The sequence below is a fragment of the Saccoglossus kowalevskii genome, chromosome 10 (genome assembly GCF_978046115.1).
Source record: "Saccoglossus kowalevskii chromosome 10, keSacKowa6.1, whole genome shotgun sequence".
NCBI lineage: Eukaryota > Metazoa > Hemichordata > Enteropneusta > Harrimaniidae > Saccoglossus > Saccoglossus kowalevskii.
Genome location: NC_140650.1, coordinates 26,255,086 through 26,275,191, shown reverse-complemented (window position 1 = coordinate 26,275,191; position 20,106 = coordinate 26,255,086). Strand labels below are relative to the sequence as shown.

The 20,106-nt window shown below is 39.4% G+C and overlaps 1 protein-coding gene across 2 annotated transcripts in view; it reads right to left on the bottom strand.

The window, feature by feature from the left end:
* Window positions 1-7,760: 7,760 nt before the first annotated feature.
* LOC144341579 (matrix metalloproteinase-21-like) overlaps window positions 7,761-20,106 on the bottom strand; it is a 39,331-nt gene continuing 26,985 nt past the window's right edge. For both annotated transcript variants that reach the window (XM_078008582.2, XM_085504434.1), the window contains exons 2-7: window positions 17,581-18,169; window positions 15,156-16,191; window positions 12,915-13,265; window positions 12,181-12,438; window positions 11,773-11,933; window positions 7,761-11,576 (exon numbers count right to left, since the gene is read on the bottom strand). In XM_078008582.2, the coding sequence (XP_077864708.2) occupies window positions 11,280-11,576; window positions 11,773-11,933; window positions 12,181-12,438; window positions 12,915-13,265; window positions 15,156-16,191; window positions 17,581-17,772 (2,295 nt within the window). In that variant the 5' untranslated portion in view covers window positions 17,773-18,169 and the 3' untranslated portion in view covers window positions 7,761-11,279. The remainder of the gene's footprint in view (window positions 11,577-11,772; window positions 11,934-12,180; window positions 12,439-12,914; window positions 13,266-15,155; window positions 16,192-17,580; window positions 18,170-20,106) is intronic.

Here is a 20,106-nt window from a genome sequence, read left to right as displayed (position 1 = left end):
ATTGATACACAGATGTGAGGGAATTCATTGATACATAGGTGTGAAGGAATTCATTTAAACCCAGGTGAAAGAAAATTCCTTGTTGAACAGGTGTGAGGGAATTCATTGATACATAGATGTGAAGGAATTCATTGAATCCCAGATGAAACAAATTCCTTGATACACAAGTATGATGGAATTCATTGATACACAGGTGTGAAGGAATTCATTGATGTGCAGATGTTAAGGAACTCATTGAAACACAGGTGAAAGAAATTCCTTGATACACCAGTGTGAGGGAACTCATTGATACATAGATGTGAAGGAATTCATTGAAACACAGGTGTGAGGGAGTTCATTGAAACACAGGTGAAAGAAATTCCTTGATAAACAGATGTGAGGGAATTCATTGATATATAGATGTGAAAGAATTCATTGAAACCCAGGTGAAAGAAAATCCCTTGATAAACAGGTGTGAGGGAATTCATTGATACACAGGTGTGAGGGAATTCGTTGATACACAGGTGTGAGGGAATTCATTGAAACAGAAGTGTGAGGGAATTCATTGATACACAGGTGTGAAGGAATTCATTGATACACAGATGTTAAGGAATTCATTGAAACACAGGTGAAAGAAATTCCTTGATACACAGGTATGAGGGAATCATTGATACACATGTGTGAGGGAATTGATACACAGCTGTGAGGGAATTCACTGAAACACAAATGTGAGGAATTGATTGGTATATACACAGGTGGAATACATTCCTTGATACACAGGTATGAGGGAATCATTGATACACATGTGTGAGGGAATTCATTGATACACAGTTGTGAAGGAATTCATTGATGTGCAGACGTTAAAGAATTCATTGAAACACAGGTGACAGAATTTCCTTGATACACAGGTATGAGAGAATCATTGATACACATGTGTGAGGGAATTCATTGATACACATGTGTGAGGGAATTCATTGATACACAGGTATGAGGGAATTCCTTGGTACACAGGTATGAGGGAATCATTGATACACAGTTGTGAAGGAATTCATTGATGTGCAGATGTTAAGGAATTCATTGAAACACAGGTGACAGAAATTCCTTGATACACAGGTATGAGGGAATCATTGATACACATGTGTGAGGGAATTCATTGATACACAGGTGTGAAGGAATTCATTGATGTGCAGATGTTAAGGAATTCATTGAAACACAGGTGACAGAAATTCCTTGATACACAGGTATGAGGGAATCATTGATACACATGTGTGAGGGAATTCATTGATACACAGGTGTGAGGGAATTCATTGAAACACAAATGCGAGGAATTGATTGGTATATACACAGGTGAAATAAATTCCCTGATACACAGGTATGATGGAATCATTGATACACATGTGTGAGGGAATTCATTGATACACATGTGTGAGGGAATTCATTGATACACATGTGTGAGGGAATTCATTGATACAGAGGTGTTATCGAGTTCATTGAAACACATGTGAAATAAATTCCTTGATATACAGGTGTGAGGGAATTCATTGATACAGAGGTGTTAAGGAGCTCATTGAAACACATGTGAAAGAAATTCCTTGATACACATGTGAGATGTAATTCATTGATACGTCGGTGAGGGGGAGTTCATTGACATACAGGTGAAGGAATTCATCGAAACACAAATGCGAGGAATTAATTGGTATATACACAGGTAAAGGAATTCATTGATACGCAGGTATGGAGCAATGCATTTGTACCCAGGTGCAGAGAATTTATTGGTACCCAGTTGAAGGGCATTCCTGTGTGCCCAGGTGTGAGGATAGCGTTGGTACATAGATGTAGGGCATTCATTGGCACCCAGTTTTAGGGCATTCACTGGTGGGAGAATTTTATTGCTATCCAGTTGTAATGCTTTCATTTGTACCCAGGTGTACCCAGGTGTACCCAGGTGTACCCAGGTGCGATAGTTTTAATAAACAAACATAGATACAAACAAATATAGATATGTTAATTCATGTTAATCATGACATTCAAATAAAAAAAGATATATTTTTATTCAAATAAACTGTGCGGGTGTTCTTTTTTTGCCTTGGGCCAAAACAGTCATTGTGCTAAAGTTCTAATTGATAATTTTTAACCATGATGTCGCTAACTAGGTTAGTCTTTTAGACCAAATCACGTGACTAGACTTGTATCCTCCCTGCTAGGAGCATATATACATACAATATTAACGAAATTTAATAACATTTTGTTTTGATAATATGTTGTTTCTATTTAGGTTTATTGAATGGTTTCAACTTTATTCAGTATTATTGTGTAATAAAATCGCATTTTCATGAAGCAGGCCATGAAAACATTTATCACCAAACAACCGGGCATGTAAGTTTTGATTTTACTAGCCCGACTTGAAAGTTAGACAAAGTGTACTCTATCCATGACTGGGAAGACAACTGGTCATGTTACGTGATATGGCTCACAATACCAACACTAACAGTAAGTCTGGGATTGAATATAGAGTGATAACATTCTGTCATTCTTGTAGAATCGAAAATCTGTAAATCCGTGAAGTCGACGAAAGCAATGCCCCTTGGCTAAATCCCGCTAGGAATGTGGAAATCGGATCATAAATAAGTCAGCACGGGAATGACTCGCGTTACACGGCTAACCACCAAAACAATGCACGTGTATTTCAAGCAGACAGCGTCTCCGTGAAGGTCAATTTAAATTACCCCAAGAAATAATTCTAGTACCACAATTTCAGTTCATTTGTGCCGGAATTCCTCGTGGACGGACTTCTACGGAATTTTATCATGGCTTGATGTTCTTGTTTTTGAACATAAGAGACGCTGGTTGTAATAAATGATATTAAAATATTAGTATAAATTATGGTATTTTAATTAATTAATTAATTAATTTAATTTAATTTAATTTGAATGATTAATTAATTGATTTACTCAAAATAATAAAATAAGCTTTACCGTCAATCATCTAAACAATGCTTATATATCACATATAATTCCTCTTACTTTTAATTTTCACAAAATTCTAAAAAGATTGGGGCATTTTGTAAAATCGTATCGAGTTCGCCAACTAAGTGGGTCATCCAGTCGAGAAACCGCGTGTATTTCGGAAGGAGAAATCGTAGATGGAGCCTGCGTGAGAAATGAGCACTTGTGGACTAGAATCATGATGACAATATAGTAGGCGAGTTTTAGTAAGTGTTTCCTGTGGCCGTAACCACGAGACTGTCCGACCTTATGCGTGCGGTATAGCATCGGAATGCCTTCTAGCGTACTGTGCAATATGCAAACTGAGATCTCTTCACATTGAATACGCATATCTTTAAATACATACCTGGCATATTTGGTGTGAAAAGCAAAGAAAGATCCGTACAAATGCGTTCAATGGATAGACACACTACAAAAGTAAACTGAATTCAGCATTGCACACCACTCTTAGCATTCTTAATTAAGAAGCGGCGCTAGAATGGACAGGTATTCAATCTCGTTTTAGCTTTTGACAAGTTTTTCAGCCGAACTAGACAAGTTATGACGATATGCAATGTGCGCCATTAGGAGGGAATGCTATGAGCTGGACACGTATTATTATAAAATGAATTTGAGTCATTCTTTCAATAAAGGGTGAGATTTAAAATTTATTAGGTTAAACTTATAAAACAATCTTTGTGAAAAATGAACTATTAATGCCTTGCATTGTTCTTGGTGATCACCGTTTCTCCGTGTTGCTATGGCAATACTAACACTTTACACCGTGAATCATACAAGATATTACATCTACAGTCACGCCGAGAAAGTAGAAGTGGAATGCGAACGTGCCGAGTCTGGATAGACCAAACTTTGGGTTATATGCGATCTTTTGTTAAACTGGTGTGAGTCTGTCCTAGATTTGATCCAATCCTGTATAGCATTATGCTATTTTCAGTAATTAACTTGGAGTATTTTTTTATTTTGATATGGTTTTCGATAATTGATACCCATATACTGGAGTGTGAATCATCATAACATAAAATGTTTCTGTTGACCACCATGTTCGTGTCTTTAAATAATGAGTTACGCAAATGCGCACGCGCACTGAACTACTGGTACGTACTATTAATTAAAATTACGTTTCATCGAAAGGGTAATTAGTTTGAGTGTTGCAAGAACCCACGTGACAATGTTCTTAGTTAACAATAAATCAGAGGCATATGTGCCTATCATTGTGTGATATCTAACAAAAACACTAACACATGTTTTACTTCTTTAAACTAATTCAACCGCAACTTACAACGGAAGAATTGTTATTAATATAGTCACGATTAGAAACTTAGACATTTACATGTAACTTCCGTCTTTAGGCGTTGGACATGACTCAGACACGTTAGAGTAGATATAGTCGTGAATAATGTGTGAAACAAGATTGGCAATATTGTCCATATACCATAATTAAAATCAATTTACTTAAAATGTGGGGTTTTTTTTAATTAATACAACAGTATTGTGTACCGCTGTATTTCGAATTGGTGTCCATCCGTGATTGTGTGCAGTACCTTTCATGTACAACACAATTATTTTTTTCTACTGGGTCGATAATCATACGGAGATCAGCAGGGTTATGGATCGTCAATCAAGCTAAATCAACGCTTTATCAGTGCATGGGTCTCTGTGCCATCGATTGGCGAGATTGGTAGCGAACTGGTTTGATGGGAATCTCAAGTCGCTTACGATTGAGAGGATGGGGCATATGATAAATATAGCATAATAACATGGCAAACTTAATATGGATAGAACTCCAATTCGAACCGTTGATCGTTGATGACAAATTCGATATATCTTGTTCTTTTTTTTTTTTTTTTACAAAACGCTATTAACCGGCTGGCTCACATCATGGATGTACTACATCCATGCTCACATGCAGGAAGAGAGTACTGCAGTGTAAACACAGAACCACACAACCTCCTTCGTGTGAATTAATCCGCGATTACAAATATACTAATTCTGTTTAACAGACTGTGTCTTGATTGTTGAATATAATGAAATGACTTGACATAACATGTTGAATTTTGGACAGAACCTTTTAAAAACCGCATGTCTCTACATATGTACAGTCACGGGCACAGCCTAGTGTATTGTGAGCATTTCGGCATGTTGTGGGTTGTCCCATGCTGTGCTGTACTCTCCATGTTCCGTTGTCTCTTTACCTAAAGAACAACCAATGGGGGGATGTCCTGCTGTGGAATTCTTTATTTCATTTCAGTAGAATAGTCACTCGCATGACTCGTATTTGTGAGACGAGGGACCGTCTACAGCCTTATTTTACGCTCAATTTCGCACTGTGGGAACCGCACCTCATGACCAGTGTGGCTGCCATAACAGTATTTTCTTTTCACCATCAGTCGACAAGTTACAAAGACTGCGCTGTTTCTGCTTGCTTTTAGTAACGTTCTATAGCAGCGCGCTTTGTGTCTACAGCGTAGGGCAATCACAATGAGAAAAGGCCCACTTGCGTTCAATACCCCGGTTCAATACGCTGTGTTTATTCTGTCCGTTCGCGGTACGCATCAGTCCATGTGTTGCCTCACGTATAGGATAACTGCATGTTGCCCGGGAAAGTACAATAAAAAGGCAGCTTTAGCTTCAAGAATTCCATTCTCTGATTCATTCAACTGCGTTGGTGATGTGTGCCGTCTCTTCTTGTTTAAGTCTCCGCCGTACTTATGGAAATCCTTGACATGGCATTTGATTGCGTTGGGTGTGGCGCGACTCAACGGAATCCCCGGTACAAACCACGGCGAAGAATACATTTTGGGGGAAAAGAACAACAAGAGAGTCCGAATGAAATGCCTCGAGGAAGTAAACAATAGTAGATTATCATTCGTGTAGCGACTCGAGGAGGCGAACATGTACAGCTATATATAGCACCGTCCTACCGCCATTGTACAACCTATAGTCGCTTACACTGAGCCAAAGTAATAATGTATGTATGTAACTCGCAGGACCAGAACGTAACCATAGATCGACCAAAGGGATGCCATTATCTCTGCTTGTGATATTCACAATAGAAAAATACTAATTTTAGAGATGTTAGAATAGTTAATTATTTTTGTTGTTGAAGCAATTTCTAATCGTGATTTATATTCATTCATTCATTCGCTCTAGTGCGGATGTTTGAATTTCGTATAAACTAATAATGTATACTATCAAACGCGTTGTGACGTCGCGTAGGACCCATATCGAATGCGCATGCGTCACGACGACCGTGGCGCTTTAATTTCTTCCTTTCTTTCTTCCTTCCTTCCTCCCCAGCCAGTGCATAGTGCGAGGCGCTGACAGGTGGTTGGGACTTGACTCGCCATCCCAGCAGAAAATTTACACATTTGTACGATTATATAACTATTGATACACGACCGGAAACAGCTATTCACAGTAACTACCCGCAAGCGAAGATCCCCAATTGTGATAAGCTGAATCATGACGTCACAGAAATCAAAGGTCTATCGGGGTCGTATGTTTTCAAATAGCAAGATTATACGGCGAAGTAGCTATTGGCACTCTCTTCTCGTGACTCGGTAACAGTCGGTAACAGTCGGTCATGACGTCGTCGATGGTGGACAATTGCTATATTTAGCGTATTGTTCAGATTTTAATAGAAACACTGCATTACAAAACAAGAGCGTTACTGTCCATTGATCAACGGACGGAAAATATAAGTTCGAAAATCAGGTTAGCTTTATACTAGGTGGAAGCAGCGAGAAAGTGTCAATGGATGGGCTGAGAAATAATAGAAGTTCATGATTGGAGACTATCTTGACACGTGACAAGTTCAATGTCGGGTGCATCGTATCATAACGGTTCAGGTTTTCACATTCGAAATACTATACTAAATGTTACGAGAATATTCACTGCATTACTTTCTAGCATATTGAACTCCACATTCACGCTTCTTCTATTCCGAACTGTTATTAATCATGCTTTTCCCACACCATTTTGAACTCTTAATGACTTCCGACGATTGATTTCAGCAGGGGTTTGACCTTTGACCTTCTAACTCGCCGACTATTATTAGAAGACTACCCATAAATACAAATTTATTCATTTCGCAATAAGTTATACTCCCATGCAGTATAAGGATATTGACTTTAAAAAGGTGGGTAACATGCGCTCTGAGTCAAAAATCTGAGTTTTGAGAGTGTCAAAAAATGCAATTTCTTTTTTTAACACTGTTTTATGAAATTGTTCTAAAAATAGAAAAATATAGGACAATTTTGTCAAAATATATCACTGGAACACACAAAAGAATGCTTTTTCATGGTGCCATGGGACAATAGCTTCTTGATTTTACATAATAAACCAATGAACATTGTCATGTGATTTATAACCAACTCTCAACAATTGTTAATAGGCTTCTACCTTAATGGATGGTAGTCGTCGCTCCACGCATGCGCGAGATGTGTGGGTCTCATGTAAACAAAGATGGCGACTTTGACTGTTGTACAGATCAACGAGTACAAACTGAGACGTTACTAAGCTTTAATTGGGTATTTTTCAGGTGATTAGAAGGTATCGAAGGAGTCACCGGTGGTAATTAATGCAAGTCACGCCCAGGTTAAACCTCATACTTAAACGTGATTTCCATTAGAAAAGCGCATTCGATTGTGGGAAAATCAATGTTTATCAACACAAATTTCGCACATGCGCAGTGCGACGATCGCCACCCTTTAACACACGAGCGTGCTATTAGATCAGGTTCCACACATAACACATATTAAGACGACAAGAAATAAGTTTAGTATTTTACTCGCATGTTTATTTATTCATATTGATTGGTGTTACAGACGGATGACCCACATACATTGCATGTCATCCTTTTCACAGAAACACATAAATACACTGCATAGTACCAGAACAAAACAAAGGATCCACCAAAATAAATCCAAACATAGTCATATTGTGTTTTAAAAAAAAGCAAAATCTTAAATATAACAATATCAATAAAATATAAACTCAATATAGCATGGCGCTTATGTTTCTAAGCTGTGTAAGCCATTCTTGTCGAGGTCAACGCGGTGTCATGACGAGGTCAATGCGGTGTCATGACGAGGTCAATGCGGTGTCATGACCAGGTCAATGCGGTGTCATGACGAAGTCAATGCGGTGTCAAGAAGTTGGCACCCGATGTCATGGACTGCATTTAAACAAGAATTTAATCGAAAGAAAATAAGTAGTTGGTACGTCACCGTAATGACAAGTTCGAAACCATGACGTCAACGGTCATGTGACCACACATTAACAGTAATATATTTCAGAGATATATGTATAAGGGGTGTGCCATTATAGTGTGAGGGGTGGTAAGGATATGGTTTATCTGGTATAAGCTATACACGAACATCGTATTTTTATCCTTGCCACTCCATCCAAATCAATGGTTTAACCCTAAACTGAAACCATCATCATCAAAAAACGTCTACATGTTAAAGGAAGGTGGTCGTCTCGCCGCGTCCTGTTCGACATGGGGCGCATAGCGACGTACACAATGCATGTACGCACTGCGAACACGCAATGCACGACGACCACCGCCCTTTAATTAAATAGGATGGCTTTTGATGCGGCTCCACCGACGTTTCCGAAACAAAAAATAACAGGTCTAATAACATAAAAACACACACAGGCATGCAACATATATTATGCATAAGCTGGACTACAGCACAGAGCAACAATAACTTGCATTTGTCACAAAAATATAAAAAAATAAAAAAGTAAGACAACAACTTCAAACTTTGTTTTGAATATAGTACATCTCATTTCGCTTAAACACTGAAAGAAATTTGCAGTTGTACTGCCAGATATAGAGTGAGTTAACGTCAAAAGCGGTGTTAAGAAATCATATTTACATGTTTTTTGTCAACACTGTTTGTTAAAATATGCAGTTTAGAAGTTTGTACTTAAATAACGTAAATTTTACAATATATCATCAACGTAACTCTTTCACTTAATTTTTGTAATATAATATAATATAATATAATATGTTAATTTATCACGTGTAATTATAATAATCATACGGCATTTCACTTAATACATTTCATTTACTGAGTCTGGAGTTATATCTTTTCGCACCATTTGTCAATTTTTATAAACACTAAAAATACATTTTGTAAACGCCAAAATCGAATCATCAACTCTGCCAATCAACATTGTCGCTTAGAAGCGGATGCTCACATCCTTGTCGAAAGTCAACATTGGGCAATACTTAGGGTTGGGATTGGTCAGCAGTACGTTAAACTTATTCAAATAAATTACAAAAAAATGTGTCTTTCTCGCTCACCACTGAAGTCACATGGGAAAATACCCGGATGTGAAAAACCTCCAGCCGGTCAAGTAACTTTTAAAAGGTTCCCAATTTGAAAAAAAAAATACCACACAATTTCTATTTTGTCTTAACACAAAAATCATGCGCCAGACAAGTTGCTACGTCTGACAATAAGTGGTATGTCAAACGCGGGTACTCGGGTCCCAACGGTGGGTAAACGAGTACACACATTTTCGAAAGAGATAATGTTCAGTTCATTTATATATGTAAGCCGCAGACAATATATATGAAATAACAATTGCAATGCTGTTACTTTGTCCAAAAACACACACACACACATTTCGAATAGCAATATACGTAGAGGGGGATTCCTCTCGATGTATACGTCCCTGTCTGCTACGTCATAATTATTAAATTATCACCGCAGACCTTGTAGAAGGGCGTCGAAATTCGTCAATTATGTATATCGGTTTACAACACTGAATGATAATTCAACATGACCAATACGATCATTTTCAGTTCATAAGCATATGCTGACTACTCTGTCTGTCAATGTTTTATGTCATTATAAAATTAATTTATGCGGCTGTTAGTTAATGGCAGTGAATTCTGTTCATTTGGGGAAAAAATGTTCATTTGTCTACGTCTACGTCAAACTGGGTAGACTAACACCGCTTCTGTGGTTGTTAGGCAACGTTTTAAGGCAGATTGATTGTTTTACTGGATAAATTAGCCATTAATCCTCCGAAACTCGTTCCGATCATATATCTCATGTTACGCAAATTTTTATTTTTGAAATTTGTTTTCGATCTAGCCTCATAAATAACGACCCTTCTTGGTAACCTTATTCAAACTTATTAAATGGTATTTTGGCGGCCATTGCTCAGTAATGCCGCAAATATCAACATAGTACAACAATCTAAGAATACTTCTATACTGGAATCTACACTAGAACCGCAGACGATATTTACATTAAAACGGCAGACGACATATATGCTGAACCTACAGGCGACATTTACACTGAAACGGCAGACGACATCTACACTGAAACCACACACGACAAGAAGCCGACAGTTAGACAAATACAGATCACCAATAATATTACATCATAAATATTCGCACCAATGCGAATAGAAAAAAAAACAACGGATCACTTCTATTAAATTGACTATTTGTGTATAAAAAATAGTCATTCTGCATACATGCTGCGCTTTATTTACAGAGCTAAACATTTCTGTTACCCATGATGCCAAGCAGCGTGCAATTATTTTTTCTCGCACGTGGGATATCAGTTTCTCATATGACACAAATCAAAACAACTGATTTTTAATCTTATTCCGGATGCACCTTGAGTATTTTCTACCAATTGTAAACGCGTCATTTTTATATAGTTATATATTCACACGTCAAGCAGCATAGAATCTTTGGGTTCTCAACAACAACAAAATTGTCCTTCGACATTCATCGAAGCAAAATAGTTCATAAATAATTATCATAAATTACGTAGCAAAAACCGGTAGGTATCCCTGAGTCAATGAGGTTAGCTTATACTCTACACGTGACCTAGCCCACACGTGACCTAGCCACCTTCTCGACCTGAACTTATTTTTTATTTTAATTTATCGTTTCTTGCTAGATACTGTTCATTATGGTCACGTGATCGACAATGTTTTTTTTTAGTTAGTAGACGTTCTTCCATAGTTGCTCTTAATACAGCACTCCCAACTGGCACACCGACATACCGTTTTTGAAGAATAAGAAAAACTCTACCCTTTCCTTCGAGAGTTATCGACTTTTACGCTTCCAATCAATCGTTCCCGCGACCGGGGACATTCCATGACTATGCAAGTTGTGCGAAACAAAAGAGTTTGACAAAAGAAGATAAATCGTCTCATTATATGACGGCGGCGGTATTAGGGTATAATCACGGTTGTACCTGCCTACTAAGCTCGACACAGTATGTAAATAGAGATCAGGACAGCCATACATCGGTCAACTCAGACGACAGAACCTTGCATGCTGAGTTCACCCACGTTGCATACATCTCGCCAATTGTTATGGAACTTGCCGACAGGAACGACAGAGTGGGGAACATTACCGCTACTAGTTAGAAACGGATTCCAAGTGCTTTCGAAGACGTCCAATCCTTTGACGAAAAATACACTTGACGATGATAGCGAGGGATATGCAACGTCGATAGAAGGTGGCAACGAATACCGATAGGCGTTCAGGATCCGACCTGTCTTCGGAGCAGGCTTACAACATCCCCATCTAGCGACATCGAAGGCATACACCTGGAAAAAAATAATATAATAATATACTCGAAGCCAAGATGAATTCTTGTTATTACATCATGGTTTACAAGCGACGGATCATTGTTTGTTTGTTTAAAAAAAAAAAATACAAGTGGTTAAATGTAGTGTAAATAAGGCTACATTCTGTGAAACCACGACATTCCCGGTAAGGCTGATACAAGGTGCAATTGCTTACCATTTGTGCCTTGAAAAAGTAGATCGCATTGTCAGAAAAATCGAAATAAGCGGCATCAACATTATTTGGTATACTGTGAGAAGAACCCGGGAGGGAAGGAAATCCATCAGATATCCGTCGCGTGGTTACGGTAGAGCCTGTGTAGTTGGTATATGTCGTACCTACAAGAAAGCATATGTCTTCACATTATACAATGCGATCTCCAAAAAACAAATAACGTAATTATATAACGATGTAAACACATTATCGATAATCATATACATGTATGTTTGTTTATATTTGCTTCTCGTTAATTAAAGTAAAAAATCAGTTTCCCATGATGCAATGCGATCATGTATGACGTAATTACACGACGATGTACACACATTGTCCACATAGAATTTTACATGTATGTTTGTATTTGCTCACCGTGAAAGAAGTACGTCTGATTAGTGGTACCAGTTATGAATAGTTGAACGGCTGCATCGAGGTTATTGACGTCATCTAGTATGCCAGCCCAGTCCGAGTTAGAATTGGGTTTGGGGTATCCATAACTGGGACGATCGCCTGAGTTAAAGTATACCCAATGGTGTCTGTCTTGAAAGAGGTAAGTAGTGAAGACGACCTGTCCGCGACTACCAATATGAATGAAGTCGAAGGCCGTGTCAATCTGTACTTGACATTCTCCTGTAAAAATATAAGACATGGGGGATTAAATATTTGAATTTGAGTTGAATACTAGCCATGGTATTGTCATACAACGTGGCACTCAGCTACAAAGCTTAAAGCGGGGGTGTCGTTACCTGCGCATGCGTCAGATGGCCATGACCCATGAGCCTTCGCATTTTTAGCGTGTGTTGTTATCGTCGCTTGGGACTCAATTCCGGCGCGTGCGCAGGTGACGACCCTCCCGCTTTAAGCTTTCTGAACTAATTATTGCCAAGGAAGATGTAATCATGTACAAACTAGGATTTTCCTTGAAATATTAGTCCTTAAGTTGATTCTTCAAAAAATAAGCTTCTTATTATCCATCATATTGTTTGTTATCACTTCACTCCACGGTGTCGCTCAATTTCGCAAAGAAGCCACGTTTCTCCGACGATGTGTCATTTTCCTGCAAAACATAATGCTGTAAAGTTTTCTCGAATAATCCCCTAACTCACCATACAAATCTTGAATTGCGTCCCTATCTTCGCGAGATAGTTCCCCACTACTTGAGTCTGACATGGTCCATCCATGATAGACATGGTTCATAACAGATATTCTTTCGGACTCATCAACATGTGGTAAGCCAAGTACATGACCAATCTCGTGCACGGCAACGCTAAGTAAGTGTACTGGACCTCTCGGGCCGAATGGGTGATACTGGTTCATGTTAGCCATTTGTCCCAATTTCAAAAACGTAAACTCGCCGTTGAAGTGTATTTCTCCCGTAGAGCCCTGGGTAAGCGTCCAGGAATGCGATATGGCGTTGTCGTAGAAGTAGAATACCACCTGGCAAGTAGAGTGTGGAACTGAAATGAGACAAAACAAATACCACTGTAAGTTATGTCAGCAATGACTATGAACATATCATGACACACCATACTATCATTTACCAGCCTATCGTTCACAAATATTTATATTTACGTCAAATACGGATCGGTGATTATTATAGAATAGAATTAATTCGGGGATTAGCGTTCAAAGACAAACAGCAAAGGGAATGGAGTAAACATCCACACTTCCACCAACAATTCATCATCTGAACCGAAGTACGCTTTCTCTAATCATGCTATCAAAGAACAGTCAAATGACAACGTTTCTCGAGTAATATCACAACTACCTTAAAGACGTAAAATAATTACAATACTGAAACTTTTTTTTACTGAAATATCATTAATTAAAAATAGTTTTTTTTTATTTTGACTATGTTGACAATTGTATGTGCGTTCGTTAAATTCGGATAACAATCCATACAACTACTGAAATGGTTCCTATGGCATTGCGATGCACGGGTTGTTACCTGCAAGTAACACAGCATTGGAAAAACGGCAGTATTCGATGGTGTGATTTTAAAAGGTAACTACGTACAAGGGGGTGGACAAATGCTACGATTAAGACATCAAAGTAAGTGAGCTCACAGAGCAGGTTAGCAGTCTGAATGGTCACCATGAAAGGTGAATTCTTGTTTTTGTCCTCGTTCTGTTCGTGTTTCATGAGCTATTTACGTCTTTGCCTAGATATCTCAGATGGTATTTCTATCCGTGTGTAAACAACTTTAACGCATTTACAACAGAAAGCATTCCTGGTGAAAGTGAACTCGTGTTTTCGCTACCTTTAGTTATCTAGATGGACAATCAGAAGAAAATGCCCCAGAAGAAAATATTAGTATTGTTTTGTTTTGTTTTTAAGTTTTATTTTTTTAGAATACTATTTTTAACACAATCCCACATTTCAAAAAAAGTCGGTAGTATCGGGAAAGGTCAGTACATACATAAATCCCAGAAGTTTTTAAAAAGGTTAGTCAGCGACCTTTCGCAAGCATGATGATATACTTTGATATAAGAATGTCAGACGCCATCTTGTCTGACATTCGCATATCTCATCTAGGTCGACATGCCAGCGCAAACGTCTTCTCTACTGACATGCGTATACGCTGTCGAGGACGACATGCACAGACGTCATTTCTGTTGACATGCGCAGACGCCGTCTAGGACGACGGACACAGAAGTCATTTCCGTTGACATGCGCAGATGCCGTCTAGAACGACATTAACAGTCTTCATCTCGACTGACATGCGCAGACGCCGCCTAGGACGATACGCACAGACGTCATCAGGACGGATGTGCGTAAACGTCGTATAGGCTCGCACATGCGCAGGCGTCACATAGGCCGACGCATGCGCGGACAACTTGCGTGTTTAATTCTTTAAGTGATGAGATTCGCTAAATGTAAACTTTTAGCTGAATTTAATTTGTACATTTGTAAAAACGTAAAAACTTGCTTTACAACAATTGCAATTGCGTCCGGTCTATCGCGATTGTTTTCAACCAGTATTAATTGTGCCAGTGTTGTTACAGTGGAATCATATAACACGATGGCGATGTCCGAATAGTTGGCAACACCCATCCCCGATTATTATCAGTTATTTATTGTTGGCGGAAAGCAACTTATGAATTGATATTTGAATGGGTCCCATGCGACGCATACGATGTGTGTAAAATCCATTGTTTGTTTACACGAATTTTGTTCGCGCAAATATCGCCATTTAAACTCACACCATTATCTTAGATATTAAACTAAGTTAAGATTCTACAGACAAACATAGATCGCTGATATTATGGCAAGTCAAGATTATACTGTCAGAGTGTCAATAATATTGGTCGATACACAGCGATAGTCATGACAAATTGGATACTTACTGCCGGCTCCGTTGAATGTAATTAGAATATCGACATCGTTGACATCTCCTTGACCAGACACGCTTTCTATGAAGTCTATAGGTAAAACTTCGTCAAATATGCGAAAAGCGGTATAGATTACTTCTCTGCGTTCTTGGAATGACAATCCTCTAGTAGGTTCATACCCGGCTTCATCCTGACCAAGTCGCCAAACAAGAACGGGCTTATTGATGAGGGAAATGGTGTGACGATCTTCATTGTTGGAGCTGCTGTCCGATGTACCTCGTTTTTCACGTCCAGCTGAGTGAAACCGTCTGACATACCGCTTCCGTCGGCTCGGTTTCTGGATGTCCATTTGATGGGAGTCATTACTACCTGGTGTTGGTGTCGTATCCGTGGTGTTCGCCGTGGTGGTGGTGGCCGTCGTCGACACTGTACTGACGTTGGCGGCGGTAGTGCCGTTGGTGAATGTTGTATTATATCCAATCGTCGTGTTTACATCAGTGATGTTGTATTCAGTGGAATTGGTCGTAAATTCATCATCTTCTATATATGTGCGGTTGCTTACCGATGTTGAGAATATCGACGTTCCGTTTAATGTGCTGTTATCACTTCCAAATTCTGACGTCAGTGTCGTCGTCGTCGCCGTCGTATTCTCGTCGCCGTCGTCGCTGTGTTTTCCTAAAATTATCAGTTGTTCATTGTCGGGAACACCACATCGTGGTTTCCGCATCATTGTTGCAGTTCTTTCGTCTAATTTACCGGTAACTTTCAAGTTATTTCGTCGTTGAAATTCTATGAGTCCTTGCTCGAAGTACTTGTTTTCTTTAGGCAGTGAAAAATCATGTTTTTCTATCCTGTTGAGGGTGTCGTCAAATGATTCTTTCATGGGAACAGTGTTGGGAGCTACGGTATTCTTAAAAATAGTTTTTAATATTGAAGGCGAAATGCTCTCCACTTTCGATGGTCGCATGGCAGGCGAATCCCAGTCAATGTACTCCCATAGGCCGTTATCTTCGTTGTATTTCGGCATGTATCCATAAGACTGCATGTACATCTAATAAAGAAGAAAAAACACACAATTGTAATTCAGATTGCCATACTAATCAGGCCGACGAACAGTCAGAGCTCCGTATACGTAAGGCTTCCAGACTGTTCTTTTAGTGGTCTGATTTTTTATCACAATGGTACCCAAGAAATACAAGTAAAATGGGGTGGAGGTCGGGGATGATGGTGACAAAGCCGCGCCGCTAGCTAATATGCATCGTGGCAAACAGTCAAAGATGCGTTTGGTTTTAACCACTAAACATAGAGTTCATTAATAAGTATCAATTGGCTTTTCAAGGTACAATGCGTATGCTATAGGCGTGGTGGTGATTCAGTATTAGAACACGGGTCAGTGTTTTTTTCACAATACACGGAATAACATGATTCTCGTCGACTAATATTCTAAATAAAACACAGTAAACTGGAAACTAAGACCATCGATAACTAGTCTAATTTTAATGTAAGGTCGACCATACTGGGGATGTTTATGGTGACGATCTTATATACACGATTTTTACATGAAATATAAAACATACTTGAATTTAGAATAGAACTTATCATGGGGATAGTCGAGTATTTTCAGTTGAAACCATGGCAACAAGTGGTTTCCGTGGAAACCAAACAAACAAATATTTGTGGCTACACAGTACACCTAAAGCAGTTAGTTTTACCCAGATTCCGGAATCACTACTTGTAAGTGTTCTGTGAGTGCGTATTCAACGCCTGTTCGAGGAATATTAGACGTATTTTCTAATGACGTTGTCTTTAAAGAACTAACTCGGGTTATCTATCTATCTATCACTTGTGTCATTCACGAACTATGCGGTTGAAACCAAATTCCGCGATAAAACTATGATAAAACCTAATGTTACTCTAATCATGGACCTACATGGTGCATAGGTCCATGCGCTCCAATACCGTTCAGTCGACGCCATGGGTACGAAATACGGAACAGCTGGTTTGGTTACAAAGGTCAATCTAACTGACTGTTTTATTTAACCGTTACCAGTCGGCCACAACAATCGAAGGTGATTATCTGCCATTTAACATCGCTATGACCCTCCTTTTCCAAACTGCCACATTCTGGAGACTCTAGTCAACCCACTGCCCATTCTCAAAATGCCAACACACGGCGCACAAAGAATGTCTGTGATTAGGGGACAAGATCAATACAATTGTTTTCATAAAACAAACCCGGATTTATTTAAACGAAAACACTGGACAACATTTTTCGTAACACGAACTTCATTGAACGTGTCGAGTAAATAGACACGGCGTGTCACCCCTGGGTGACAGTGTCATGATCCTAGCGGCCGCACTTGAAGTTCAAGTGTCAATCCTCGTGTCAAAGTAAGCCTAAAGTAGACAAAAATATTTGACTTATACGGAACTAACATACCTCAGCTGCCGACAGTGAGATCAACAGTTCTTCAGCCTGCTCCACTCCATCGTCCCCTCGAATTACATTCAGAAGGCGCCGACTACCGGGCTGATGGGCCCAAACCGTACGGGTTACAAGCAGAAAACACACACAGCATACAATAGTAATTTTAAGAAGTGAAAATGTCCTCCACATTTTCGGGCAAACCATCTTATAAAAATAGTTTGTTTTTTGTCACGCGGTGGCAGTAATTCGTAGATTTGCTGGCACTCCTGTGCGAACTGAGCGGTAACTTCGATCAGACTTCGTTCTATTTCTTTACATTGTAATGCCGCCTTGTATAAGAATCACATTGGCAGCACAGTATTACGTATTCGCGTGCCTCCGTACAAATTACACTATGCTGGCGTCAGGCAACCGTCGATTACTAAGGAGTTCTTGTTGTTATCAGCAACCTGAGGCAAACTGCCGTCCCCCGCAACTTGTCCGAAGTTGTATAGATAGTTTCAAGTGACTCGACTGTCGTCTCGTATGTCCAAAGCCTCTAGGATCCGTTGGTGAAATGTTCACAATTTAGCCACGAATAAGTCGTCAACGACAGCGTCACCTGTAATAAAGAAAGTTAGGATCAATTAATACGCTGGGCTCACTGAAAACAAGCGTGGCGTGTTGATATGGCATGGTATTCCTTCAAGGTATGGCATCACGGGTGGCAGAAAGACTAAAAGAGACATAAATGACACCTAAAATTCTGATATTAAAGAAAACTGACACCCGCTCATCGACCTGATGGATAACATGAAATCCTTACCGCAATCGGGGGCATTAATGTGAAAAAAATCTTCGTTTTGCGTGTGCCCCTTGTGGACCCTATTTCACGCTGGCACCGCTTCGAAATCGTGAAGTGTACATAGGTGGCCCCAGTAATGCGTGGACAAAGCGTAGTGTGGCTGTGTTGACAACACAGTACTCAGTACGGGAGAAAAGCTTGGCGAATCGAACCGACCATGATATACGAGTAGTAGGGGCATTACCATGACAAAGACACACGGGACAAAAATTAACTTCTTAGCAAAACACACCAAGCTTTACAAAATAAAGGGAGCAAAATCTCTGTTTTCACTCTCTCGCCAGAACTTCAGATTGGCTTTGAATCTCAGTACCACTCTACCGTGAACACATATTGTCAGCGACACCCTCGGCAACGGCAATAAATGTGAGTGACGTGTCCGATAGCGACACGCTCGACTGGAAAAGGTAAAACAATAACCACCACTTGAGTGTCGTCGTGTTATTACACGGATAGGCTGAAAGTTCCAGAAAGAAATCAAGAATACAGAAACGCTAATTCACCGCAAATGTCACATAGAATCCCGTATCCCAAGCGTCGTCATCGTGGTGGCCAGCGGTTTATAAACATAGTTTTAGTACTTTGTATGAAGCTACGTTAAACGAATAGAAAAGATCGGGCATAAAGAGAGAGGGTGGGTGAGTCAGCAAAGGTATGTAGACAATACCTATAGTGAAGTAGGTGCAAAGCTTTAATATAGACAATCCTTGGAAAATTAACACACTTGGTGGGTAGACCAGCTAAAGAACATTTACAACTCTGACCGTGTTCGTTTGTCTCTGTCTTTATGTATAGAAATGCTGCCAGTGAGTGCGAGCAAGCAGGCAAGCAGCATGACTATTATTCGTATAATTACGGTATGTGCGTCACACCAGAGTTATGTCCTAGCCACAGGCAATCCCAAACCATCCTACGCAAAGACATGAATAAAAACAAGATCACGGTGATCTAAGAGCGTTTTAGCTTCCGCCATAGGTGGCGCAAGTCGCCGTGTTTGCGGACCCCAGGTGTGCCGGACTTAACTCAGACACAGGACAAATAGAAAACATGGAGTGCAAACTCTGGCGAAGTATTGCACCCCGATAACCTTCAGCTTTTGTGTTTTATTCGCACCAATATGGCACATTTTAAAGCCTGCCAGAATTATCCGGTTCACACAAAGTACTTTCTGTACTTTGTATTTTAAGAAAAGAAAAAAACAACAAGTGGTCTAGTATTTATGATCGTTGGTTCAGTCAATGAAATTTATGTCCACACCGAACGGCTTTCGAGTATAGACGACTCGATGGTAATATAATTCAAGCGGAAGAACGTGTATGGTATATAAGTTTGGACAAGAGGGACCGTTGTTTGTTTTGCTTTGCACTAATAGAAGTATGCAGCGAAATAAAGTGACCAATAAGTGACGGAAAGATCGCCTCAAAGTTAAACAAAGGCCAATGAAACCGACATTGATGAAGTTGTTAGTTTCAATAAACCACGGTTCATTTCACACACAATACGGGATGCTTAATAAACAACTTTACCTTGACGCTTCGCAGTGCAAGCGGAGCGCGTTTTAGAAGTACTAGTATATTTCAATTCATTACACTGTTGATATCTACCACAGAAAATACCTCTGAATTAAAATGTGACCTTTTTCAACATCGTGATATGTTGTGGAATAAATTGTACGAGTTACGTAAGTGGAAAGT